This window comes from Oikopleura dioica, chromosome PAR, assembly GCF_907165135.1.
Source record: "Oikopleura dioica chromosome PAR, OKI2018_I68_1.0, whole genome shotgun sequence".
NCBI classification, from domain to species: domain Eukaryota; kingdom Metazoa; phylum Chordata; class Appendicularia; order Copelata; family Oikopleuridae; genus Oikopleura; species Oikopleura dioica.
In genome coordinates, this window is record NC_137293.1 from 9,715,302 (window position 1) to 9,738,368 (window position 23,067).

Below are 23,067 nucleotides of genomic sequence, written 5' to 3' on the forward strand. Positions count from 1 at the left end.
AATTAATCATAGGAACTTGAGTCCTACGATTAGTAAAGATTCTACATACTCACCTAATGTCAACAACTGTAAATCGTCAAATAAGAGTTTGCAAATAGTCGCGTTTATAATGAACTGTATGCGTCTTTCTTCTCCTAAAAATCGTAATGGAAGAGATTTTACCAGCAATTAATGATCGCGGCTACTGTTATTATGGAGATATCAGTGGATCCTTCGTAACCGCCTGCATCTGGATTGGTTTTAATAAAGTGCTGCTCGGAATTTCCTTCTGCTACGGAAACAGAGTTGCACATAAAAATGTCTTCTACGAATATTCATTGGTTTGGCTCATTTGTATTCTAAACCTTGTTGCGTGCATTTTGATCATCGTTCTTTGGTGCTCCGGCTACTACAGTAAAAATTACGATTATTCTTACTATAATTCCGAAATTTCGTGGCCGATGTTTAGAGCTACAATTTCTATGACGACTCTCGGTAATTTTAATTCATTTTAAATTGATAAATTAAAACTTATTAGCATTGGGTTTCTCAGTAATTCTGATGGTTCAAGTCATCCATCAATTTTGTGCTGCAAAAAATAAACAAATCCAAGAGTACTCTGACAATCAAAATGCTCCTCAAACAACTGCAGTCGATCAGCCATCAGATATAGTCCCACCTCCAGCATATCCACAGCAGCAGACAGTCACGATTCAAGCACCTCCTAATCAATCGCTACCTCAGGGTACTCCACAAGGTTGTTCCGAAAACATATGTAACATATTTCACGATATTTTTAGCTCCGACTTATATTCAACTTCCAAACGGACAGGTTCAATTAATTCAGCCAGGTCAAGCTCAAACTGTCTACGTCACTGCACCAAAGCCGCCACCAATCTATAAAACAAGCGAAGAACACCTTGCTACTTTTCAATGGCCGAAGCTTTCAGTAATTGAGGGCAAGTATGAATTTTTTCTAAGAAATATTTTAGTGATGATTCTTAATATCGCTTTTGCTGCAATCAGCCTTTCCTATCTTGCAATGGGTTTTCAGCTCTGCAAGAAGTACGACTCAAACGCCTAATGACTCTTTCAAGACTTCAAATTTGAACTTTTACTGTACTGAAAAGTCATTTCGTCAACATTCTTAGCTTGTTCATAGAGAGCACGCAAACGTTTGAATAAATTTCAGACTGCTGTATTTTCATCAAGATCTTGATGGAAGAAATTTTACTTGCAATTGATGATCGCGGCTATTGTTATTATGCAGACATTGCTGGGGCATTTATCCCTGCCTGTCTTTGGATCTTCTACAATATATTTTTGTTTGCAGTCTCGTTCCTTTTTGGAAACAAAGTGACGCACAAAAATGTGTTTTCCGAATATTTTTTGGTTTGGCTCGTTTGTATTCTCAACCTAATTGCTTCTGTTTTGATCATTATACTTATTTTCTCCGACTATTACAGCGATAACGATCATGGAGAGGGAACGGATATAAGAATTTAGTTAATTTACTATACTTTCGGTTACTTTTATATCCTCCTACAACCACAGTAACCACGGCCATAAAAATGTGCCTTGGCCGATGTTACGAGCTTCTCTTTCAATAACCAGCCTAAGTAAACACTTGCCGTTTTAATCAATAAATTATCTTTCTAGCACTTGGTTTTTCTGATATTTTAATGGGCCAGGCGATTCATCAATTCTGTGCTGCGAAAAATAGGCAAATACAGGAGTATTCAATCAATGAACAAAATAATGCTCGACAAACCACGGAAAATAATCAACAAATAAATCCCAGCTCACCAATTTCAAATCAGCAGATACAAACAACAACGATTCAAGCGCCTTCCCTTTATCAGAATCCCATTCACTCTCCACCTCCTCCTGAAGCACAAGCTCAATTTGCCTACATCTCTCCGCCAGAGCCGCCACCAGTTTATAAAACGAACGAAGAGCGTCTGTCTTGGTTTACAGGGGCAGAAGCAATAAGTAATTTAATAAGCAAGATATTTTTTAAAAATATATTTTAGTGATGATGCTGAACATAGCTTTTGCAGCGACATGCCTTTACTTTCTAACAGTGGGTCTCAAGATCTGTAAGAAATACGACTCAAATGCCTAACCACTGTTACAAAAACTTCTTATTTTGATTTGAAATAGATAAGCTCAGACATAAAGAGGGGATATATAGGGAAAGAAATATCAGTAAAGTAGGTCCGGAAAAAAACCTGGGACTCAGAAGGATTTTCATAAATCATAAAAGAAAATCCCCTTCCGATATAATGTCAAGAATTGATGAAGCACCGTCAAATCAAACGCTTGAGTCCTTATTTCTTTGAACAAAAAACTTAGATAAGAGCAAAATTTATTCATGAGTTTTGTTGACAACGAAGTACTGGACGACAATACAGGTTTTCTCATCTTTTAGAAACTTTTCAACTTGCAGATTCTGATAAATCTTTTGATCCAACTATTAGCCTTAACATTTTCTGCGAGGTGAGAGTTTGTCACTCAGCCAAGCGAAAAAGTTAACTTTTTGGGATTAGGGAATCTCAGAGGATGATCCGCTTCTGATTCATGAAGTACGCGATTTTCTTGTGAAGGGCGATTTTTTTTTTCTTTTGCAGATAATTTTATGAGAGAAAATAGAAGATTCGATTTTTTAGAAAGGGACGTTTTTGCTGTTGACTTATCTGAGGAACGGGTCAAATTCTCCACGTTGATTGAGTTTTACTAAATTTCGAAATAAAAACGAAATAGGCCGCTTAAAAACCCGCTCTCTACCTTTATTTCTGTCATTTGAAAATATGATCCTGAAAAAGAAAACTTACGCTGCTATCAAATGCCAGAAAAAGCTCAAAATTCGAGCATGCCCGAATGAAATATGCCCAGAATTTATCAAGCGAGGGGAGGATGAGTATCTCCTGAAAGATCTCGCGACAATATACGATGGAACTATCTTGAGCTGTGGGAGAAAAGGAATTATTCTTCGATTAGGAACTTGGTCAAGAGTTTCAATCTCAAAATACATAACAGAAAAGTGACCGAAAGACAGTTCATAGTCCTGCATTTGTCAAGCTAGAAACAGCGATATCCAAATCGACATGTCGAATAGACCACAGTTTTCCAGGAAAAGTTCAGAACCTTGTTTTTCTATTGATAGAAAAAATGTTTCTAACTCCCAGAAGCGCCGAAAGTCAGATGGCTTTCCGCTAGTGATCAAGGACAGGAAGTGAATATTGAGATTCATAAGATGAATGATTTTCACGAGCTCGAGTCAGTCCTCAATAAAAGTCCTCGTTGATTGCAGCAACCAAGATGAGTGGATGTTCGACAGCTGTATCGAAGACAAAGCGCCTAATTGCCAGGGTGATTGGAAACGGTCCTCGCTCGATCTAACAAAAGCGTCGAGTAATTGTAGCTATCTTTCCCTCTGATTCAGTCAAAACATAAAACAACACCTTCTCGTAAAACCCAACCAACTCGTAAACGGAAATTTTGTCTGCACCAGAGCGAAAACTTTTTCAAAGAGAATTTTTTATTCGTCGATTTATCTAGCGAGAAACAGTCGAAACTGCCCTTGCTCACGAGGTAAGCGAATAAATCATCGATAATCGTTGATTATTTTGCCCAAGACTTGGAAATTTACGATTCTGGGCGAAAGACGGCACTTCATTGTCAAGTTGACTACCTAAGTGTTTACGAAAATCGCATCGTTGAAACAAGCAAGACGATTTATTTGAGAGATCCTCTTTGGAGCAATTTAGACTTGAACTTCCTGATGGATGGAGATCTACGAAAGAATGGTAAGGGCGAATCGGTGGAGAGGAAAAATTGCCTTCATGTCTAAGGGATAAGCATTAATAATCAATACAAATATGATTATTTATTAAGCATTATTAATTTTGAGTTTCTTTTAGAGACGTTGACGGAGAGCATCCCTCACGAAAATCAATCACAAAATACGACGAGAGACGGCACAATAGCGATGGGATTGCCAGTGACCTGGATACTCATCAGCGGTGGAGCCAGTCTTTTCCTGGTCTGCTTGATCATCGTTGCCCTTGGAATGATAAGACGAAAGAGAGCGCAGAAAGCGATGATGAAAAAGGGGAAGAACAACAGACCAACAAGGTAAGAAAAACACTATTATTAGTCGTACTCATACATTTCTCAGAAGATCGACATTAGAACATCGACTTGATGCTCAGGATCTTTTATTACGACTGCCAAGGGATGCAGCCTCAAAACCCGACTCTCCTAAACCAGTTTAACAAGTTCTGCAACAAGTTTCGCAATATATAAGCACATAAAACTGAGTTGAGATTTATTAAATAAGCTTCTGGGCGTCTGGGTTACTGCAAGCAAGTTACTGCCTGTCTAACTAATACTTAAACCATTCAAGAATTTAAATACTGCAATAACAAAAGTCTGATGATTTTATCAAACTTTAGTTCGATAATTTTTGATAACATTTTATGCTTTTTTTGCATTTTTGTAGGAGTAACTTTTTGTTGAAGTGGAACAGTCGATACATGATTCATGTAACATGAAGTAAAATCATCGAGAATTGCATTTGAGAACCCAAGAGTTTTCCGTAAAAGAGTGATTTGGGAGATTGCAGGTTACAATGCATAGAAAATAAAATATGAATATAAATGGCTGAATAAAGAAGGATATTCATATACAAAAAAATGGCGAAACTCGGAATTCGGAAACGCCGGCGCAAAGTTTTGTTGAACTACTACGGGACTACAGACCCTCTACTGAATACACTTTTGAAGCTATAGAGAGAAGTGGCGGTGTTTAACTGTACATAGAAACATGGATTTTCAGTAACTTAGCAGAATGCTCTTTCAGGATATTTGAAAACGTATTTCCCCTGGAAAGAAAAAAAGAATGAAGAGCGACTTTAAAAACAGCTGTGACAGTAAGGAGGATAAAATATAAACAGAATCATTAAATAAATAAATGAATTTGCTTGATTCTTGCGATAAAGTTGGAACAAAAGAGAAATCGACGATTTGAGCAAGTAAAAAAAGTTTAACGAGTGGAGCCAAGTTACCAGATTTCGATGTTTTGATTATATCAGGACGGTGGGTGGTCGAGCTGCTCCTGGAAGCATTTCTGAAGTGCGTGGTGGATGTCGGCGTAAGACACGACGAGCACGTTTTCGTTGTCCCGCGAATTCATCACAAAACGCTCGCTGCTCGCCGAGTCCAGTTTGTTCAGACAGTTGATCACATGGAAAAGGTCCATGAAAGGAGTGCCGTTTGGGCCGACTTGGTGGAATAAATAGTTTCTTGGATTTCGTGTTAGAAAGTTCAAGAAACGTTAAGTGAAACCTGAAGAGTTTGAGCAAATAGCGATCGCCAGTTTCGTACTGGCCGTATTCTCCGCGGTCTGCTACTCCAAGCTTGCAAATCAGCCGGAAGAGTCGACCATTTTCGAGCGTATAACTATCAAAAATCATATAAAAGAACGAAGAATCATTTTACCTAAGCTGATTTTCAATCTCGTCTCCTCTCACAAGAGCGTCGTCTACCATCGTGTAGAAGCGAGCTCCGATGAGTGGCATCAAGTCGTTGATATTTCGTATCCTCCTGAATTATACAATCTTGCAATCATCGAATAAAACGATGAGATAACCTGTTCATTGGCATTCCAGCGCCGCTAAGTACGAGTTGAGAGATCAAGGAGTGGAGATCTTTGGAGTATTTCTTTGACACAAAGTCTAGTAATTTTCCTACAAAAATAACTATTTTAGAGAAGGGGGTCAAAATTACCGATTTGCTCATGATGCCCTTTGATCAGATTATTTGACGTGAGAGACAAAATAACGTAGCCAAGGCTAGTTAGATCTCGTTGCTGATTCCTCGCTAGACTCTCTCCAGTTCCTTGGAGAAGATCGGTCACTGCTATTCCGGCTAGTTTCACTCGTTTTTTGCCAATAAAAATTATCTTCGATAGTTCCAGACATCGGTAGGCAAGTCCATGCGCGTGAATCGTTCTATTTTGAATCTTTCATAAAGCAGAAGAATAAAGGTTATCTTACCTAAGAGCAGAAGTAATTTGTATGATAAGGGACCAAATAACACTCTCTTTCAAGAGAGGTTTGTGCTTCGGGCCCATATGGTGCGATTGTCGGAAGAAAAGATCGAGTGCCGACTCTGCTGCTGGATGAAAATCGTAGATTAACACCAATGAGTTGTCTTGGAAAGCCTTAAAAGATCAATGCGAAATGGACGGAGGAAAGCGATTTACTTTCGTCGTGAAAACTTCATGAAGACGGACAATATTTGCGTGGCGAATACTCTTCCACTTATCTATCGTTTGTTGCCCGGACCTTGAAACACTTGTACAGGCTAAATAGAATATAAAAATGGAAGTTTTTATACTGAAAATACCGTGTATTCGTTTGAGGGTGTATTGCAGGCCGTCTCTATTATTCGCCCGGAATAATGATGTGACCATGGGATGAAGTGTAGATGATTTTTGCTCTTTTTTCAGTGGATACAGCTATAAAAGAAATGTTGCATTTCGAATTGAGGGGAGTGCAGAATTACCTCGTGATAAGAATTTGTGAGGATACTTCCTTTTTCTGTCAGGTGATACGTATTGACTTCTCGTGGCAGTCGCAGCTCCTCGCCACTGTCATGGAGACTAAGTTGGCAAAGGAACTGTTGGTTTAGGAGTCGCTCTCGGATGTCTTCATCCATGAAGAAGGAGGGTCGTTGTGGCTGGGGAGGTGGGCGGACGTAGTTATAGTCGGCGCCGCTGTAATCATACATCATCGAGTTGTACAGCTGGCCGACGCCGTTTTGATTTTGAAGGGAGCGATTATTATGAGGATGTTGAAGTGGATGAGCATGGGGAGTTGGGTGATGCCCTGGGTGCTGGTGATGAGCATTGAACGCGGGTTGAAGAGGATGCCCGCCCGGCGCATGATGATGCAGATGTGCTGGAAGCAGGTTATTCTGCATCAAATTATTGTAGTTGTTCTCCATCACTATAAAAGGTTTATTAGCCTTGACATAAGACACTTGATGCTAACAGGGGTCGGGAACGCGCGGTAGTTGGCTCTGCATCGAGTAAGGATTTGCGGGGGCAGAAATGGGAGGACGGCTGAACGCTGTGGTGTCCAAATTTGAGGGGGAGAAACCAGGGCTTGATGATGAGTGGTTATTCTGGAGATTATACGGTGGAGGAGTTGGCTGCGGGATCATTTGGCCTCCAGGACCTAGACGATGGGAATTAAGAAGTAATTTTTTTCACAATTATGCTCACCGATTTTGCCACCAGGAAAACGTGTTCCCGGAAGAAATTCCATCTTCGGAAACTGATTCTGGTGCGACCCATTTAATCCTATTTATAACATTCGTGATCGGAATAAATAGCAAAAAATTAACCTCGGCTTTCGGATTGCAGATTGTAGCTCGGAGCATTTGACGGCTCCCCGTAATCGAAAGTCATCTGCTGAATAAATTTTGGTCTCCATTTATATAATAATGGATGGATTAAAATTCTAAGGAAACTAACCAGAGCGTCGCTTATGCTCAAATTCACATTCCCATCTGTCAGAAGCTCACCGGGCTCGTAAGCCCGTTAGCCACACTTTGTCTAACTTCGTCTGAAATACGCAAATTTCAAGTTTCTTTTAAGAAAATAAACAAGCTATTCTTGATCAGATAAATGGCAGTTCCAAAGAAAATTCAAGAAGATGGACGGGACTTCACGTCCCGGATGAGTTTGGCTACGGCCTGTGGATTTGCGCCAAGCTCGATGCAGTTGATAGCAGCGAGGAGAGTCTCTCGATCAAGACCTGTGTTGAGTAATTCACTAAAATTTCGTTGAAGGACGATTCGATTTTTTTTACAAGCAACCTTATTTGATAAATATCATCTTGCCATCGAAAATCGGACATTTCAGGCATTCTGAATACAAGAATTTAAAAATTTCGCCTTCATTCTAGTCAAACATCTTTCTGTTTCAGATGTTGCATAATGGCAGGGTAAAGGGCTTGCGCTCGCTTATTTACAGCCTTCATTTCTTCCTCTATATTTTCGGCTACTGAAAGGATTCCGGTCACTTGGTTCAGCTCAGGCATGATCGATGCGAATGTTCCCATTGTCGCCGCTAGAAATGGCTTTTTAATCAAGTCGAACAAAGAAGGGAAGATCTACTACAACGCAAAATGGACTTTTGAAAATAAAATAATATTTATTTTTAGGCTAAAAATTTTAGCATCTGAAAATATCGAAACTGGGATTTTTTCAAAATTAAAAAGGACACAAATAATCTTTCAAAAAGATCTCTCTCTTCGAAATCCGAATGTGTGTGCCGTTACCTCCCACGACGAGGCCGTACATATCAAGGCCGGCATCAGCTGCGGCGAGTCCACACGCTGTGACAATGGCGGCCATTGTGGTCGTTTCCGCCAGCCCTTCGCAGATCACTTGAACTCGCATGTCAATCTGGCTCTTTGGGTAGCGTTTGAGCAGGATCACCGACTTGAGTGCTTCTTCGATGATTTGGGCCTGTTCTTTTTCGTCTTCCGTTGTTCTAGAGGGGACGCGTCGAGTTGTGCGAGACGCAAAGGCGCAAAATGACAGTTCTATCTTCAACAGTCCGCTGAGCGAGAAATCCTCACGTTTAGCCAGATCTTTTGGGCCAATACAAGCAACCATAACTAGAAACCAACCGTAGTCAGACTTTTTTCTCCTTATCAACCTTTAGCGCCGTTGTATTCAACATACGAGCTTCCATTAGCATTTTTAATGACCGAAGAATTCAACAAAATCTCATCCTCTCCCTCTTCGCTTTTCTTCACTCCCTTGTCTTTCATGTACAATTTGTACGAAACAGAATCCTCCGGGAAGGGCAGTCTCCTCTGATCTGGCATGCTCTTTATTATCCCCTGAAATGATTCATGATTTACTCGCGAATTGATTTTTACAGACAAGGGTTTTAATTTTAATGCAAAATTAACAATTTTTCTAACAGATGATGGTTTTTAACTCTTTTGGAAAGAAGGGAAATAAACTGAATGTTTTGTCAGAAATGTCAAAGATGCGTGTTTCTTTCAGTTTTTGAAAAATTACTATCTGGCGGTGAAAATAGTCGTGATCAAGCCTAATCGGTGCTATGCTTGCTTTTCCTCATCAAGCCCGTCGAGAATATTACTGAACGCTTCGATGATGCGGCGATTGTTCTTCAAGTCTTTCTTCTGGTGCTTGAACTGAAAAGGATGATGAGTTTTTGAGCGATAGATCAGATTTTTTTACCACAGCGAGTTGTTCATTCTTCGCGTGCATCAGCGTTTTTGTCAGGACAGTTCTGATGGTTGTTTTTAAATTTTTTCATAAAAAACTTTACGATTCTGTTTAACAGACTCTGTTATTTCAAACATTTAAAACCGCCCCTGTATTTCTGCTCGTCCATTACTCGATCCGTAAAGGCTCCGACTAATTTCCCCGCGCGATTTACCAGTTGATACATGAGCTCCAGACTTCCCCACTCATTGATGTAGTCTAAAAATACCGTCAAACTCGTCTACTGGTTAATTATTACCCATTGTGGATTCATCTTGCACTTCATTTGGCAGCGCAGCTAGCTTTTGTCTTTCAGCAATATCTTCACAATAAATATAAGTTGAGGGAATAAAAACCAATTTTTAAATTTGCCTGAGCTTGCTGCGTCTTCCGCTAGCTGAATAATGTCTTGCTCCAGCTTTGATAAGTCGATTTTTGTCTCTGGTGGCGGACCAAGCTCAATCCTTCGCTTTTTCTTCTTCGATTTCTTCGCTTTCTTCTCTTCCTTCTTTCGCTTTCTCTTCGCCTCGCGATGTTTGTTTCGATTCACGGTGCTAGATGCCTCGTCCAGCGATTCCGACAACTTTTTCGCAGTTTCGTTCATTTCCGTGTTCACATTGTAGCTCTCTTCGAGGATGCTTGCATCTTCTATCTGTGGCTTTCCTTTTTGCTCCTAAAAATCCACATTCTAGCTGGCAAGCCAAAAAAGCGCTCAAAAATTACCTCAATACAGTTCTCTAACTGGCGCCGCTGTTCCGCAAAGAGCACTCCTCGCAGACCTTTTACATATTCTTCAGTGAAAACAGTTCGATTCTCCCAAACAGCAAGAACATTCATCAACGATTTCAAAAGTCGCTAAAGTTGATTAATTGAAAATTTCCGTTTTCGAAAAAGCGAGGCTACCTGGTCACAAATTCCAAAAGAAGCAAAAGCGCCGGGCAAATGCGGAAGGAAAAATTCTCGAAAGGGTGCCTTTCGTTTTAGTCCGTTTTGAAGCAGGTCATTCGCCAAGTAGACCAGAGACTTTTTCTTTGAGTTGTTGTCGGTCGTCAGTAAAATACGGAGCTGAAAAAAATGGAAAGTTCAATTGATGAGAAGAAAATTTACCCATGATTTGACAATGACATCGCCATGCTCGTGATTTTTAATCAGCCAGCGAGAAATGCTCTGCACGGACTCCTGAGTTTTGTTCAGTTCATTCTTGAGTTTGTTGTCGAGGACATCGACACTGAAGGGCTCGCTTATACCCATCCCGAGCCTTTTCTTGTCCGAATTTATTCTGAAATTAAAGAAAATTTTAGTGTTAAATTTTATTGATTCATTTTTGTTTCAGAGTATCAAAATTCTTATAGATTCAATCACATTTCTTCATTCAAATACAATAGTAGATAAAAAAGACATTTCTAAACTATCACATTCTGCCTTCACGATCATACCCCGACGCTTCTGTTATTTCATTTTCCTTGGTTAATCTTAAAAGAAACATTATTTCGAGCATGAATATTTTGAAGTTCAAAATTTGAATGAAAAGCGCGAGTCACAGCGGGAGACCTGTAAGCGGCAAGTTCACTTGCGTTATCAAAGGTGTTATCCGAATCTATTTTTGCTGATCGTGGTTCTTGTGTCGTCAGTTGCCACTCGTCAAGGGTGCTAACGCGCCAATGTACTTATAAACTGCACAAAAAGAGAAACTACGCAAGGTCAAAACAAAATTTAAATGCAAGAATAAAAAGAAAAGAAAAAAATGGACATTCGAGTTTCTGAAACAGTCGTGGTTCGTCAAACAGATACGCAACAAATTGCTCCTCCGCCACCACCTCCTCCTAGTTCCCAAATATCTCTTCCTCCACCACCCCCTCCGCCGGCAAATTTGCCTCTTCCTCCAGCTACATTCAGTGAAGTTACATTAGAGAATTCCGTGGAAGATGCTGCTATTGATATTTCGTTGTTACTAAAGGTACGGTACATCATTTTACAATATTTTTTCAATAGGTTTTTAGAAAAGATTTGCCGATTGTGGTGAGCCAAATGAATTCCACGCCGCTGCTCGCGCTGGCGACACAAGAAGAATGGATAACATCGCTGCAAGGGAGCCCTCCCTAATCAACAAAAAAGACAGCTTCGGACGCAGTGCACTGTGGATCGTCGCTAGTGTTGAGCTTGAATGGACTGAAAGAACGCTCCTGCACCTCGTGAAAATGAAAAATATAGATTTAGACGCACCAGATGTCCGTGGACAAACTCCAGTCTTTGCAGCTGCGAAATATTGCCACACAAGGTCGCTTGAGATCCTGCTAGAACACGGAGCTGATCCGAATGGATCTGCTGACTCGGCAGAGAGCCCCTTGCATGTTTCAGTGAGGGACGGAATGCCAAAAGTAGCATCATTACTATTAAAGTACGGAGCATCGCCCGATGGAGAAAGACCAGGGCTTGAGCATCGCGTTAACTTTGGAACTATTCCTGTAAGTGGTATATTTTCATGACAGCTGAATGATCATCTGCTTTAGATATATACTGCGATAGTGTACGACCAATTTGAAATTTTCATCGAGCTACTAAGATACGGCGCAAACCCTGATTTGCTGATGATTCAACCTGGCTTTACGAATTCAATGTTGGAAGGTCTCCTGAAGCATGGATCAGAAGTAAAATGGCTGAAGGCACTTTTTATTGCCGGAATGAGTCCCTATCAAAATGTTCCTGATAGACCATTCTACGGGTCGATGCATAAACATGCCTTGCTAGATGAAATTGCGAGCTCTAAACTTCAAGTTCGTTCGTTAAGAGCTCAAGCGCGAAAGGTACATTTTCAGTTCACTATTCTTAACTTCATTTTTTATCAGGTAATTCGACAGCACCTCCCTTCAAAACTCCTACCATCCATTCCACTCCATATTTCTCATCGACTTCGCTGGTATCTTCAACTACCTGAACTCGAGAAGCTGGCAAAGTCAGCCCCTGCAACTCCGCTTGAAGGATAAATACTAACCTTATAATTCTTTATCGTAAGCGACACAGCGAAAGCTCAAATTCATGCCAGTCATTATATATTTTTATGAACACATACTGTGAATATTCCATTTCAGACCGACTCGATATCTAAAAATATAATGATAAAAACTAAATGTCGTGTTGAACTTTTATTGAACAGAACAGCCTCTCGGTGAGAACTTGAGTGAAATGAATAAAGTGAAGAAGTGATAAGAAAGTTACATTTGGCGACAACCTCGGTCACCCTCTTCTTCGTCGTCGTCAGTATCTTCATCACTGTCGGAACTGTCATCGGCAGCTCGCTCTCGTCTCGCCTAAAAATAACTGTCAAAGATTTTTCTTTTTGGTTGAGTACAACCATGTATTCGAGAAGACGCAGTCGATCAAGAAAAGAAAATCGGGCGCGGCGACTTGCGCGGCCTGAATTGATGTTTTCTGTCATTTGATCTTTCGTTTCAGATACCCGATCCTCGTCTTTAAAGTTTAACGGATTAAATCGTATAAATAATCTTGAATCTACCTTCAAGGAACACGTCATCGGAAGGAGTCCACAGCTTCACTTCCGAATCAAGACCGGATGTGGCAAGCATTGGGATCGATTTCGCTGGCTCTAGGACATTAACTACTCCTGGTGAGAGTTCCGTTCCATCCGCAAATTGAGAATTGACCAGTGCGCCCGTCTAGTTACAATTTAAACTCGGCTGAAAACGAGAGGGCACCTTTGAGTCCCAAATGTAAAAGCGGCCACAATCAGAGCCAGAAATGACGTATTCACAGTTCTTGCCATAGAAGTTAACCCCTTTAATTGTCTGCTCATTCTGATGTCCGGTAAAAGTATTGATCACTTTTTTCTCATTGATGTTCATCAGATGAATCTCGCCGTTTTGGTAGCTCAACAAGAGCTCTGTACCAGTGTGATTATATCGAAGGCAAGTGATTGAATGAGCGTTGTTTTCTGAACTGCCGAGCGTCATTTCAGACGTCAGATATCGGCGGTCAAAGATTTTGGCGTGTGCGAAGTCGCCACAAACGGCGAATTCGTATCCGTTTGGCTGGCAGTCGATCGCGTACATAACTTTATCATCTGAGCTTGATAATAAATAATGGTCAGGCTTGAATATCTAACCTAGACGAATAATAGGATTTTTGGGCGGTTCTCGGTGATCTATCTGATAAATTCGGCCATCTTCTCCCGCTGATAGGATGACACTGGTTCCATGGACAAACGCCAACTTATGCGCAGAAAGACGATGCTTCACAAGTAGTTTTGTTGGCTCTTCCTCGGACAGGCGAACTGGGCATCCACCGTTATCCAGCTCTGTAAGTCGAACTGCTCCATCTCGCGAGCAGCTCACGATCTTTCTATTAGTTTGGTAGGGAATGAACTTTGACTTTTCGAGGCTCAATCATTATTTTTACTGAAAAGCTTCTTTCTTTGATTGAGCCGCCTTCCTGGAAGATATTGCTTTGATGACCTGTGTAGAATCTGAACTGCGGTTTCTTTTCTTTCCCCATCGCTTTGTATAAGTTAATACACTTGTCGTCTGAACCGGAGACGATAAACTGATCATCACCAGACCAACCAAGCGCATTCACACAGCCAGTATGTCCAGTTAGTTCCGTCATGCAGGTATCGGAGAATTTATAAGCCGCATCGAGGTAAACTCTGTTTTGAAAAGACCCGGTTCGTGGGCGTTTTGCGCAACGAGAACGAAGGGCGCTCGGAAGAGTGAACAATTTCTTCAAGGGTGATTCTTCAGGAAAAGACTTTTTTATTGCTTCTTCGGCCTTCTTTAAATCAGGATTAGAAACAGTATATTCTCGTATTTATCACCGCTTAGAAATTTTCAATTTGTTTGAAATTCATACATATCTCATCGGAAAAGTCTCAAGTTTTCGCATCCACTCCTTTTTCAGTTCCGCTTCTCGGACATTGATCCGTTCTGGCACTTCTCGTTCTTCGTCGTGCCGTCTTATTCTCCTCGCCAAAGCTGCAGGCATGATGTCGTCTAAAGAAATATCCCCTTCGACGTATTCGTCGGAAGAGCTGTTTTGAAGACTGGAATCATCGCTTTCGCTGTCGCTGTTTTCGGGCTCATTGTTTTGCCCAGCCTCCATCATTTCTTGCTGCAGCGGTTGCTCGGGAAGACCTGCGGAATCCAAAAGCTCGTTAGCGGATTGTATCATTTGCTGAATGTCCACCCGAGCCTCTCTTTCCTCTCTTACTGTCATAAATTCTCGAGTTTCTTCTTCAGCTTCGTTCGAGCTTGAATCCGACATGTTCTGATGATGCATCAATATTTAGTTTAAATTTATATTTACATTCGTAATTCAGAATAATTGAAAGAAATAATAGAATTAATAGGGAAAGTCTATCTTGGGAAGAGCAGGAAAAGGTGACAGTTTTTTGAGCGAGGTAGACAGCGGAATTCAACACGGTTCTACCTATCTTTTTTCTTGAGTTTAGGACTCTGTAAATTCAAAATTGATGATGAATGATTTAGTAACTGCGTGTCTTTGAGAAAAGGTCTTACATGTTGGTTGGTTCGGAGGTGGATCTTTGTGATGCAGCGGGTGGAAAAATGACTTGATGAAAAGCAATAAAGAAACGAAAAAGCGAAAGAAATGAATGCAAATGAAATAAAAGCTGTGATAACTGAAAAATGCAATTGCAAAAACTAATTGTTTTCATTGAAATAGAGGCACGGTTATTCGAATGAGTTGGCGTACTTTTCATTTATCGTCTTATTTAGAGTCATAAAGCCAAAAAAGCGTATATATATAAATTGCTTGGTATGTCTTGCAGTCAGTAATAAAGCTTCATGTTTCATTGTGATAGGTCAATAATAGTAATATCGTGATGATAAGATGTTATACAGTAGGAAAGAATTTTAGTTTTTTTTTTCAAGTTGACTCTCTTCACTTTTCAAAGTATTATACAGCAGGAGTTGTTTGGCTTGCCCTTGTTTTTTCCCATTATGTTCATTTGCTCGACGGCCTGTTGGAATAATTCGTCTACGTTGATTTTAGCTTTTGCCGAGGCTTCGTAAAACGAGCAGCCCCACTCTTTCGCCAGTCCAAGTCCGTCGCTACAAGTTTTTTTATACAATCAGGACGGATTTTGTCGGTCTTACTTTCTCTGAACCTCCCGGTCACGCTCGAGGTCGACTTTGTTTCCCACGAGGACGATAGGCACTCTTTCTGTTCCCTTCACACGGCAAATTTGATTTCTCATTGATTTTATATCCAAAAAGCTTTGCATCGACGTTATCGAATAAACCAGAACGAAACCTAAACAGTTCAATTTGAGAATCTGTTCTCATCAACTAAGTTCAAAGCTACCTTGGCCATTGCGTATGTAAAGATCTCTCATTGATGCGAATTGCTCGGTTCCAGCTGTGTCGAGAATTTCTAGCGTTGCTGGTTCTCGATTGACTTCGATTTCTTTTCTGTAAAAATCTGAAGAATACAATGATGAGTTTCAATGATAAAATTTATACGGTGTTACGCTAGAATTTATGCTTATTATGCAAATTATGCGCTTACCTTCGACGGTCGGATCATATCTTTCCGCAAATTGACCGGTAACAAATTTGACAGTGAGCGCGGATTTTCCAACGCCGCCGGATCCCAGCATCACAACTTTGTACTCTCGGTTCTGCATTTTTTTCTTGTGTATTTATCTTTTACGATCGTACGCTTCAAATGTGTGTCTTCTCTTCTTCTGATTCTTTGTTATTTTCCGTTGCTTATTTCTCGAAATCGACAATCATTCAACTACCCTCAATCTCTTCAGATATTTTGAAGGTAGTCTCGTTTTTTTCTGAAAAAGAAAATCGATCAGGATGGATTGAAAAGCAGAAAGTATTTGATTTGAAATTAATCATAACATGCGTGTCGTTACAGGAGCGTATTATTTGGCTTGAATACATTTGAACTTGAAAAGAAAACGAAGAAAATGAAGGAAAGTTTGAATTTTTTCTCTTTCGCGATCTCTCAAATGCGTGAATATTTATGATCCGTAATGTCGTAGTACTGAAAAGGCGGCTACGAAACTAAAAAAACGCGAGGCTCGTTAATCCTTTTGTTCGCGTCAAAAATGCGCCCATCGAGATAAAACAAACGCTGAATACAAATTTGAAATTAGAAATTCCTGACTCAGGATTCCCCTACTTCCCCTTTTCAGGAGAAAATTGAGCTTTTCAGGAAATTCTGAAATGCTGAAAAGCAGCATTTTTTGAAAACAAAAAAATATTTGCTCGTTTTTGTAATTTCCAAATTTGAGATTGAAAAGAAAGTAGCCAATTTCCTTGTGTTGCTCTTTGAAGCAGCGTTGGCAAAAGACGTCCTCTTCGCAGCCGTGACAACGCAAACTCCCGTCGTCGTTGCAAATACAGCACTGAATAATTTTAATTGTAAAGAGACTTTTATCAAAAACAGCAGCGCGAGTCGTTTATTCTTTTCAAAGAAAGTGTGCTACTAAAATTATCGACAGAATACGGGTGTATTCGTTTTTTATTGCTTGACATTTATAAACATATTAATCAACAACGGTTAATGAAAGAAAGCTTGAATGAACAAGAACTATCAAAAATAAAATTCAGAAAATATGTGAACTTTTTTTTCACCCATTCTTAATTTATCCAAAAAATCATCATTCAGTTTGAATGAGTTTCAGGTCCTAAAATTCCTCTGATTTGAATTCTGACTTGGCAATAATCAATCTCTCCCGGAACAATGGTCGATAGTCAAGCTGCTAAAAAGCTATAAACTCGTCACTCACCCACTTGTCCATTTCTTCCTGCTCCTTCCTCTTTTCCTCTTCTGCTTTAATTTGCCAGCTCCATTTATGATCAATTGGAACCGTCTTCGCATCCTTCCTTAGCGCGGCGAGACGCTGCTCGATCTTAGCCACATTATTAAAAATTGAAAAATGAACTGAGCGCCGGGGCCAATAAGCTCCAATCTCGCCAAGGGCGGCACATTTGAAAATTACTTTTTAGGCGCGCACGTCAAAACACAATTATTTATTCAAAAATCACTCCTTCTACTTCTCTTACACTCGTAGTCAAAAAAACTAAGATAAAATACAAATTTTAAGGAAATAATTACTAAAATTATTTCAAAAAGCTTCGTTTATCTCTTATTCAAATTCATGAATTTTCAAGAAAGTGTCGAATTCTCTCCCTCTCTCTTTTTTTATGTGTTCGTTTTATGAATCATTTGGTCTATAGAAGGTAGACGGGATGAATGTGTGTGTCGCATTTAAATTCTAATCCGTGAGTATTATTATTCACCTGTTTGTCCCGCTCGGATAAGCCCACGGTAAACTCGTTATTGGTGTCACTTTCCTCGACTTTAATCTCATCGACTGTTCGTTGGATAATGTTGGAGACGGCGGTTTCCTCATCCATTTCGTCGTCCGCGATGCTCATTACGCGAACGATCGGTTTCGACGGCTCTTTTTCGGTTTTACAATCAGAATTTTGAAGAAAAAACGATAAAACGGAAAACAAATTGTCAACTATTTTTAAATTATTTAGTCGCAAGCGGCTTCTCAACAAGAACGACGGTCTTTGTTAGTACGGACAGTGCCTAACCGAACTTGGTAAAGGTTTCTCCTCTCAATTCGCGCAGTCTTTGCTCAATCATTTCGTCCTCCTTCTTTCCTTTTCGGTATTCCTCCGTTTCTTCCAATCCCGGTGGAGGAAGACTGTTTAGCTTCGAGCTTATCTCCATCATATTATCATATGGCGTCTGTGAGGAACGGCCGTAGAGGTTCTTTGGCGGTTCGGTGGGCTGGGAAGGGACTGTCCCAGGAATCCGACAGTGAAGGCAGACTTTTTTCTTTGTGCATTTTGCGCAAACTGCTCTTTTACTGTTTTATAGGTTCAACAAAACGCTGATTTTTTGTTCAGGAGAAGAAATGCTCGCGAACCTTTTCCGGGTGAAATCTCATAATGAAAAAATTGCAAATAAAAGATGATTCACCCATTGCCTAACATTGACTACAATCAATCGATCCTCGGAAGAACCCGAATTTTTCGAAGCAAATGCTGCACTGCGAAGACATCCCTTTTTCTTTTTCCTAGGCGGAGAAACAATTAGATGAATTGAAATTAGTTTTATGAATTCGAAATTGCAATTTTTGAACAGAAAGAGAACATAAGTGTTAAAAAAGAAAGGTTATTCGAGATTTATGTGTGTCATGCGTCCGCGGGTTAAATTCCCAATGTCGCGATAGATTTTTTGAACTTCAAGGCGCGTGGCTTCTGTATGATCATCAATGTCTATTATTAAATCGAGTCATTACTGTAACACAACACAAAAGAGGCACCTTTCAAATCTTTCAAGAGCTGCTCAATCTCATCATTGGCCATTTTCAACAAAATATCGTCATCGATCTCCTGCAGAGTTTCCCCTTTTTCATCCCTTTTGTTGAGCAACGCTATTATATCAGGATTTTCGGCGCTCATGGAACTCATTTCAAGACTAAACAAAAAGACAAGCGTTTTTTAATTATAATTTTTATTCATTTTTTATTAGATATAATTTTTTTTGTATTTTAAATTAGAATTTTTAAGTCACATTGTTTTTCGCAAAATAATGTAATAATAATCGTGAACGAAAGAAAAAAAGCTTCTATGGAAGAATGAAGTCAAAGGCAGGAAATTCACAGATTGAGCGAGGCTCAAAGCAGGAGTGGTAGGATTACAGAAATTAGAAAAATTAGCAAAATAATAATAAAAGAATAGGCGGATGATAAGGATTCAGTCCACTAGTAAATAAGGCCTATTATTAAATATGAATAGATCTTTCCAAAGAAAAATAGAACACAGAAATAAATAGATCCCGTGAGTAATTAATAACGCTTATTAATTATTATTGGGATGAGATTCTCTCGAAAATGAAGATGGAACTATTCGGACTTTGATTCTTTTTAAAGTTCTTCAACTTGAAATTTGAAAAAATCTCATTTTCGAGATACTACACTTGCTTCTTCCGATAACGAATTTTTTCATCGAGATCGAGCTCACTAATCAGCTGTGCGCCTGGCTCGAGCAGTCAGGAAAATCGCGCTTGATGAAAAAAATCGTTAACGGAAGAAGCTAGTCTAGAGGTTTAATCTTTTTTAAGTTTTTATCTGATAGCAGCACCGCTCGTGTTTTTTAAAACCAATAGTATTGATACCCAGTTTAATAAGTCAATCATAATTCTATGGGAAGCGGTTTCAAGGAAGATTTTAGTAGCAAATTGAGATATTTTAAAAATATATGTAAAGTTCAAAATTGAAAATTACAGAAATGATGACGGAAAATAAGAATACAGCTCTTATGGACCATAAGTTATGGTACTGCTTGCGTTTTTTGCTCACTACTTAGAATTTTCTTCGCTCTCGAGTTGCGGTACTTCACCAGGGTGTACATACAGCCGCCAGTAAAGTTGATCACTTGGCCCAACAGAAAGAAAAAGGTAGGTTGGACCCCTCCGAAGGTGTACATGCCGATCCAAGTGGTGAATGCAGATTTGAGCACTAAAATCAACTAGGTGAGTCTTTGCCTACTTGTACCGAGTATTTCAAGCTCGGGTTTTGAGTCTGAAATACTCGGTAGCACAAGTGTGGTTATTTCCGTTCTTATCACTGCTGATCTATGAGAGTTTGATCATTATCAGGGGCGATTATGGTAGTGATTATCTGATGTAAAAGTCAATCACCCGCTGAGGCGATTGTGCTTCACTCTAGCGCCACCACCCCATATTCCCCATATAAATCAACTAAGAAAAAACTACATTAGAAACAAGTTAGAATTTCTTGCGATAAAAAAACCTTATTCCACATCGAAAAATGGGTAAAAGAAGCTATTCAAAAAGAGCCCAAATCTTCAGAGTAGAGAAAGAAGCCAAAATTACTCTTCATAAAATTACGGGTAAAAAGAATGAAGAGGAAAATGATATGAGAAAGACTTCTCGAAAGCTATCCCGGCTAAATATAAAATACGGAAAGAGCATCAAAAAGGTCGAAAGTCGAATGGCAGATCTTGAGCGACTGGAAAATTATAGAAAGCCACGGGAAGTCAGTACTAACTCCTGCCTCGTACGAAATCGGATAAAAACAGACGTAATGGCCAATTTGATCAAAAAGAGGAAAAAGAAGTTGCGAAAGAGACAGTTCAAGCATCTTCAACTAGAGGACAAAATTGAAGCCGCCCAAGGGAAACTTTACGAGATTCTAACTTCTGTATTCGGGGAAGAAGATGAAGAATTAACCCCGGAAGAAGTTCTCGACATAAAATTCGAACTTGACATGTCCCTCTGAAATGCTATTTATCATGTTCAAGATCAACCACTTTATTATTTCATTCTTTGAATATATCGAAAATAACGAATACATCGAAATGCTATCTAGAAAGATAATCTCTTACCAGACACGCAGGAGGTAGTTAGCGCTGAGTTGACGGTAGTACAGAGGAACATGCTGTAGGTAAAAATGCATCCGGAGAAAATGACGGCCAGGAAAGAAAAAATGAACGAGGATGAAGACCAGTGTGGATAGGCGACGATCTGTTTTTTGAGATTTCAACCCTTTCTTTGGTTATTTCATTTTCAAAATCATATTATGAAATCCTTCCTTTGGGATATCGCCGGTAATAAATAAGACTAAGGTCATGACGGGCATACAGTTTATACTAAAAACCGTTATTATAGAAACAGATGAGATAAAGTAGGCAATACAAAACGAGACGCTCGCACTGTTGCTCCGTTTCTATTAGTAAAAAACCTTGTGATGGCGACTATCGAAACGACGCGACAATGCGAGGATCCAGTTTTCGGATTATTAGTTGTAAGTTTACCTGTTAATGTAGGCGATGGAAATTGCACCAAGATTCTTCTCCATGCCCGTTTTTTGTAGCGTTGTTAAATAAGCAGCATTGGAAATGACCGAAATAACTCCAAAAGTATAAGCAGTCGAGTCGAAATTCAAATCGCCAAAAGCAGCCACGAGCGTGCCAGCAGTAATGGTGAGAACGGAGAGCGTGATGCCACGGGAAGGCCGCACGCGCAAGAAAACGACGCCGAGCAATAAATTAGCGATGGGCACACAGCGACGCATTGCGTTGTACATCGGAATGTTCATCCCGTTCAACGCGAACAGCGCTGGAATAATTTTTTTAAATGAGCAGTTCTTACAAATTCAAGAGGGGGCGGCCCAAGGTCGAGTGTTTTTTGGAAACTATAAGTTTAGGAGAATCCATCTCTGTATCAAAATTTTTGATAGGTTCAATTTGGTAAACTCAAATCACGCAATGCTAATTCTTGGTCTGTCATGACGATTAACAGTACTCACCGATAACCGTATTAATGGCGAAGAAAAAGGACAAAACAAGACAGGATCTCCCATGAGCCCAAGTATAGTCAACAGCTTTGCACTTTCCAAGAGCCTTGAGCGTATCAATCCCAACGGATAAAACTATCATCTGAAAAAGAAATTCCTTTCTAGTGCCAAATGGACGCTAATCTGTCACCTGCGCGAGCATCAGAAAGTTGGGCGAGGGAAAGTGCCAGGAAGAAAGGACGAGCTTATTCAAAAAGTTCATCGAACCAGAACATACTCCGTAAAAGATCGCCGCGTAGAGCGATCGACGAGCCTAAAAAATGCAATTTCAAAAGCAGAATTGAAGAAAAATTCATTTCAAATCGATTTCGTAAGAAAACAGTAATTAGTAGTTGGGAGTGACGCTAAGAAGCGCCCTTTATTGTGGGTTATACTTGCGGATTTGTAATTTTGCTAAGGGGCAGCACAAGAAATCTCTCATCATAATTTTTAAACGAGTCAGAGCTAGATCAAACTCACCCGTTGAAAAGTAATTCGAACTGGTTCAATTGAATCAGCTCAACATTTACAGTTGACCGTACAACCGAAAATCTTTCATACCGTTTTTGTTAGAAATTTGGCTAGGAACATTTTTAGACCAAAATTGATTTATATTTACTAGCAAAATTGTAAATATTCTCAAACTAGAAATCATTAAAATCAGCAAAAATCGGGAAAGATAAAAAACGAGCTTGTTTAATTTTCGATGTAGCGTAAAATTTCGATTTCGATGAAGGGCGAGATTCTCGTCTTGAGAATTATTCCGTTAAAATTGTACAATTCTTGTTTACGCATTACCTGGTCATTAATAACCATAATTAGGGTTCGTAGTTATGCTCGTTTCTGTCACTTGTACCGTCTCATCCCTCTTTAGATCGGTTTCTTCGTTTGGTTTTCGCAGCGCGCTCTCTTGTTCTTTTAAAATTCCTCTGGGCAATAACGACCGTATCTCAATTTTTTCAATTCTTCTGATTGCTGTTTTTTGAACGTTTGCTTCTGAACCGCAGGAGTTGTTGGTCGCACAGAGCGTTATTTCGTACTCCGCTTTTTGTCTGCCCCGCGGCTCCACTTTCCCGATTCAAGTTACCAGACCGGCATAATCACAAACATTTTTTTTTTCTTAAAAGTAAACCTTTTTTCGAAGATCTTAAATAATCGAGTATTACTCGACGAGTAATAAAAGAAAAATCTGGATTTTGGAATTTACAGAAGGAAGATTGTGTTTTTAGATCGGAGACTAATAAAACTAACGGTTAGATGTGAAAATAAAACCAGGAAATGATGATTGAAAGTTAGATATGTCGACCAGAAAAAAAATATATTATTTGGATTAGTTTAGGGTCCGTCATAAATAAATATTCATTATTATTTTACCCGTCAGATAAAACGTCATGTAAACGCCCATTT

The 23,067-nt window shown here is 39.6% G+C and overlaps 10 protein-coding genes across 15 annotated transcripts; 3 read left to right on the forward strand and 7 right to left on the reverse strand.

The window, feature by feature from the left end:
• Positions 1-154: 154 nt before the first annotated feature.
• LOC145702807 (uncharacterized) lies at positions 155-2,195 on the forward strand. 4 transcript variants are annotated; one of them, XM_081780080.1, is made up of 8 exons: positions 155-474; positions 518-736; positions 780-928; positions 972-1,460; positions 1,528-1,598; positions 1,639-1,799; positions 1,839-1,971; positions 2,013-2,195. In XM_081780080.1, the coding sequence occupies exons 4-8, from the start codon at positions 1,198-1,200 to the stop codon at positions 2,102-2,104; spliced, it is 720 nt and encodes a 239-aa protein (XP_081636206.1). In that variant the 5' UTR covers positions 155-474; positions 518-736; positions 780-928; positions 972-1,197; the 3' UTR covers positions 2,105-2,195. The 4 variants fall into 4 exon arrangements, with proteins under 4 accessions (XP_081636206.1, XP_081636205.1, XP_081636204.1 ...); XM_081780079.1 differs by having other exon boundaries at positions 1,639-1,827; positions 1,861-1,971; positions 2,013-2,193; XM_081780078.1 differs by having other exon boundaries at positions 1,639-1,971; positions 2,013-2,192.
• Positions 2,196-3,343: 1,148 nt separating this feature from the next.
• Positions 3,344-4,380, forward strand: LOC145705246 (uncharacterized). Its single transcript, XM_081782705.1, has 4 exons — positions 3,344-3,573; positions 3,618-3,788; positions 3,903-4,116; positions 4,160-4,380. Exons 2-4 carry the CDS (start codon positions 3,764-3,766, stop codon positions 4,254-4,256), a joined length of 336 nt encoding a protein of 111 aa, XP_081638831.1. The 5' UTR covers positions 3,344-3,573; positions 3,618-3,763; the 3' UTR covers positions 4,257-4,380.
• Positions 4,381-4,456: 76 nt separating this feature from the next.
• On the reverse strand, positions 4,457-7,635 carry LOC145705239 (PAN2-PAN3 deadenylation complex subunit pan3-like). 2 transcript variants are annotated; one of them, XM_081782698.1, is made up of 13 exons: positions 7,522-7,635; positions 7,392-7,458; positions 7,270-7,347; positions 7,037-7,222; positions 6,549-6,991; positions 6,390-6,501; positions 6,247-6,347; positions 6,038-6,204; positions 5,769-5,992; positions 5,632-5,728; positions 5,481-5,585; positions 5,328-5,441; positions 4,457-5,284 (listed from the first exon to the last, which is right to left on the reverse strand). In XM_081782698.1, exons 2-13 carry the CDS (start codon positions 7,453-7,455, stop codon positions 5,071-5,073), a joined length of 1,905 nt encoding a protein of 634 aa, XP_081638824.1. In that variant the 5' UTR covers positions 7,456-7,458; positions 7,522-7,635; the 3' UTR covers positions 4,457-5,070. The 2 variants fall into 2 exon arrangements, with proteins under 2 accessions (XP_081638824.1, XP_081638825.1); XM_081782699.1 differs by having other exon boundaries at positions 7,392-7,455; positions 7,522-7,631.
• A 45-nt stretch (positions 7,636-7,680) lies between these two features.
• Positions 7,681-8,918, reverse strand: LOC145705243 (exosome complex component MTR3-like). Its single transcript, XM_081782703.1, has 4 exons — positions 8,713-8,918; positions 8,330-8,671; positions 7,866-8,118; positions 7,681-7,821 (listed from the first exon to the last, which is right to left on the reverse strand). Exons 1-3 carry the CDS (start codon positions 8,882-8,884, stop codon positions 7,955-7,957), a joined length of 678 nt encoding a protein of 225 aa, XP_081638829.1. The 5' UTR covers positions 8,885-8,918; the 3' UTR covers positions 7,681-7,821; positions 7,866-7,954.
• A 58-nt stretch (positions 8,919-8,976) lies between these two features.
• LOC145705241 (regulation of nuclear pre-mRNA domain-containing protein 1A-like) lies at positions 8,977-10,594 on the reverse strand. Its single transcript, XM_081782701.1, has 8 exons — positions 10,401-10,594; positions 10,197-10,358; positions 10,017-10,148; positions 9,666-9,966; positions 9,553-9,615; positions 9,404-9,512; positions 9,267-9,318; positions 8,977-9,220 (listed from the first exon to the last, which is right to left on the reverse strand). Exons 1-8 carry the CDS (start codon positions 10,542-10,544, stop codon positions 9,125-9,127), a joined length of 1,059 nt encoding a protein of 352 aa, XP_081638827.1. The 5' UTR covers positions 10,545-10,594; the 3' UTR covers positions 8,977-9,124.
• Positions 10,595-10,960: 366 nt separating this feature from the next.
• On the forward strand, positions 10,961-12,394 carry LOC145705240 (uncharacterized). The gene is made up of 4 exons (XM_081782700.1): positions 10,961-11,250; positions 11,294-11,758; positions 11,804-12,097; positions 12,140-12,394. Exons 1-4 carry the CDS (start codon positions 11,038-11,040, stop codon positions 12,275-12,277), a joined length of 1,110 nt encoding a protein of 369 aa, XP_081638826.1. The 5' UTR covers positions 10,961-11,037; the 3' UTR covers positions 12,278-12,394.
• Positions 12,395-12,428: 34 nt separating this feature from the next.
• LOC145701718 (DDB1- and CUL4-associated factor 8-like) lies at positions 12,429-14,927 on the reverse strand. Its single transcript, XM_081778935.1, has 7 exons — positions 14,157-14,927; positions 13,707-14,078; positions 13,414-13,672; positions 13,007-13,371; positions 12,808-12,967; positions 12,646-12,761; positions 12,429-12,601 (listed from the first exon to the last, which is right to left on the reverse strand). Exons 1-7 carry the CDS (start codon positions 14,580-14,582, stop codon positions 12,506-12,508), a joined length of 1,794 nt encoding a protein of 597 aa, XP_081635061.1. The 5' UTR covers positions 14,583-14,927; the 3' UTR covers positions 12,429-12,505.
• Positions 14,928-15,069: 142 nt separating this feature from the next.
• Positions 15,070-16,102, reverse strand: LOC145705251 (ras-related protein Rap-2a-like). The gene is made up of 4 exons (XM_081782713.1): positions 15,834-16,102; positions 15,630-15,746; positions 15,422-15,578; positions 15,070-15,376 (listed from the first exon to the last, which is right to left on the reverse strand). The coding sequence occupies exons 1-4, from the start codon at positions 15,949-15,951 to the stop codon at positions 15,214-15,216; spliced, it is 555 nt and encodes a 184-aa protein (XP_081638839.1). The 5' UTR covers positions 15,952-16,102; the 3' UTR covers positions 15,070-15,213.
• A 35-nt stretch (positions 16,103-16,137) lies between these two features.
• On the reverse strand, positions 16,138-18,389 carry LOC145705250 (abscission/NoCut checkpoint regulator-like). 2 transcript variants are annotated; one of them, XM_081782712.1, is made up of 6 exons: positions 18,286-18,389; positions 17,902-18,225; positions 17,585-17,756; positions 17,071-17,193; positions 16,597-16,686; positions 16,138-16,322 (listed from the first exon to the last, which is right to left on the reverse strand). In XM_081782712.1, the coding sequence occupies exons 2-6, from the start codon at positions 18,027-18,029 to the stop codon at positions 16,284-16,286; spliced, it is 552 nt and encodes a 183-aa protein (XP_081638838.1). In that variant the 5' UTR covers positions 18,030-18,225; positions 18,286-18,389; the 3' UTR covers positions 16,138-16,283. The 2 variants fall into 2 exon arrangements, with proteins under 2 accessions (XP_081638838.1, XP_081638837.1); XM_081782711.1 differs by having other exon boundaries at positions 17,902-18,154; positions 18,279-18,387.
• Positions 18,390-18,850: 461 nt separating this feature from the next.
• LOC145705248 (uncharacterized) lies at positions 18,851-22,796 on the reverse strand. Its single transcript, XM_081782708.1, has 7 exons — positions 22,459-22,796; positions 21,812-21,934; positions 21,634-21,763; positions 21,140-21,443; positions 20,917-20,974; positions 20,711-20,849; positions 18,851-19,821 (listed from the first exon to the last, which is right to left on the reverse strand). The coding sequence occupies exons 1-7, from the start codon at positions 22,474-22,476 to the stop codon at positions 19,634-19,636; spliced, it is 960 nt and encodes a 319-aa protein (XP_081638834.1). The 5' UTR covers positions 22,477-22,796; the 3' UTR covers positions 18,851-19,633.
• Between the last annotated feature and the right edge of the window lie 271 nt (positions 22,797-23,067).

Coding starts and splice junctions, on each gene's coding strand:
- LOC145705251 (XM_081782713.1), bottom strand. CDS start 15,951: ATGCAGAACCGAGAGTACAAAGTTGTGATGCTGGGATCCGGCGGCGTT. Junction 15,579..15,629: donor TTACATACGCAATGGCCAAG/GTAGCTTTGAAC, acceptor TGAACTGTTTAG/GTTTCGTTCTGGTTTATTCG. Junction 15,377..15,421: donor GACCGGGAGGTTCAGAGAAA/GTAAGACCGACA, acceptor AAAAACTTGTAG/CGACGGACTTGGACTGGCGA.
- LOC145705243 (XM_081782703.1), bottom strand. CDS start 8,884: ATGCCAGATCAGAGGAGACTGCCCTTCCCGGAGGATTCTGTTTCGTAC. Junction 8,672..8,712: donor TGAATACAACGGCGCTAAAG/GTTGATAAGGAG, acceptor GTTGGTTTCTAG/TTATGGTTGCTTGTATTGGC. Junction 8,119..8,329: donor GTACGGCCTCGTCGTGGGAG/GTAACGGCACAC, acceptor AGCCATTTCTAG/CGGCGACAATGGGAACATTC.
- LOC145705250 (XM_081782711.1), bottom strand. Junction 17,757..17,901: donor CGCGAATTGAGAGGAGAAAC/CTTTACCAAGTT, acceptor TGATTGTAAAAC/CGAAAAAGAGCCGTCGAAAC. Junction 16,323..16,596: donor GCTTCAAAGAGCAACACAAG/GAAATTGGCTAC, acceptor CCGCCTTTTCAG/TACTACGACATTACGGATCA.
- LOC145705239 (XM_081782698.1), bottom strand. CDS start 7,455: ATGACTTTCGATTACGGGGAGCCGTCAAATGCTCCGAGCTACAATCTG. Junction 7,348..7,391: donor TCTGCAATCCGAAAGCCGAG/GTTAATTTTTTG, acceptor TGTTATAAATAG/GATTAAATGGGTCGCACCAG. Junction 5,993..6,037: donor CAAATTACTTCTGCTCTTAG/GTAAGATAACCT, acceptor GATTCAAAATAG/AACGATTCACGCGCATGGAC.
- LOC145705240 (XM_081782700.1), top strand. CDS start 11,038: ATGGACATTCGAGTTTCTGAAACAGTCGTGGTTCGTCAAACAGATACG. Junction 11,251..11,293: donor ATATTTCGTTGTTACTAAAG/GTACGGTACATC, acceptor ATAGGTTTTTAG/AAAAGATTTGCCGATTGTGG. Junction 12,098..12,139: donor TAAGAGCTCAAGCGCGAAAG/GTACATTTTCAG, acceptor ATTTTTTATCAG/GTAATTCGACAGCACCTCCC.
- LOC145705241 (XM_081782701.1), bottom strand. CDS start 10,544: ATGGGTATAAGCGAGCCCTTCAGTGTCGATGTCCTCGACAACAAACTC. Junction 9,513..9,552: donor GCAAGATGAATCCACAATGG/GTAATAATTAAC, acceptor CGGTATTTTTAG/ACTACATCAATGAGTGGGGA. Junction 9,221..9,266: donor AGAATGAACAACTCGCTGTG/GTAAAAAAATCT, acceptor CATCCTTTTCAG/TTCAAGCACCAGAAGAAAGA.
- LOC145705248 (XM_081782708.1), bottom strand. Junction 21,444..21,633: donor CGCCATTAATACGGTTATCG/GTGAGTACTGTT, acceptor AAATTATTCCAG/CGCTGTTCGCGTTGAACGGG. Junction 20,850..20,916: donor TTACCGGCGATATCCCAAAG/GAAGGATTTCAT, acceptor CTCAAAAAACAG/ATCGTCGCCTATCCACACTG.
- LOC145701718 (XM_081778935.1), bottom strand. CDS start 14,582: ATGCATCATCAGAACATGTCGGATTCAAGCTCGAACGAAGCTGAAGAA. Junction 12,762..12,807: donor CGATGACGTGTTCCTTGAAG/GTAGATTCAAGA, acceptor TAAACTTTAAAG/ACGAGGATCGGGTATCTGAA. Junction 12,602..12,645: donor TGCGTCTTCTCGAATACATG/GTTGTACTCAAC, acceptor AGTTATTTTTAG/GCGAGACGAGAGCGAGCTGC.
- LOC145705246 (XM_081782705.1), top strand. CDS start 3,764: ATGGATGGAGATCTACGAAAGAATG. Junction 3,789..3,902: donor TGGAGATCTACGAAAGAATG/GTAAGGGCGAAT, acceptor AGTTTCTTTTAG/AGACGTTGACGGAGAGCATC. Junction 4,117..4,159: donor AAGAACAACAGACCAACAAG/GTAAGAAAAACA, acceptor TACATTTCTCAG/AAGATCGACATTAGAACATC.
- LOC145702807 (XM_081780078.1), top strand. CDS start 1,198: ATGGAAGAAATTTTACTTGCAATTGATGATCGCGGCTATTGTTATTAT. Junction 1,461..1,527: donor TACAGCGATAACGATCATGG/AGAGGGAACGGA, acceptor ATCCTCCTACAA/CCACAGTAACCACGGCCATA. Junction 1,599..1,638: donor TCTTTCAATAACCAGCCTAA/GTAAACACTTGC, acceptor TTATCTTTCTAG/CACTTGGTTTTTCTGATATT.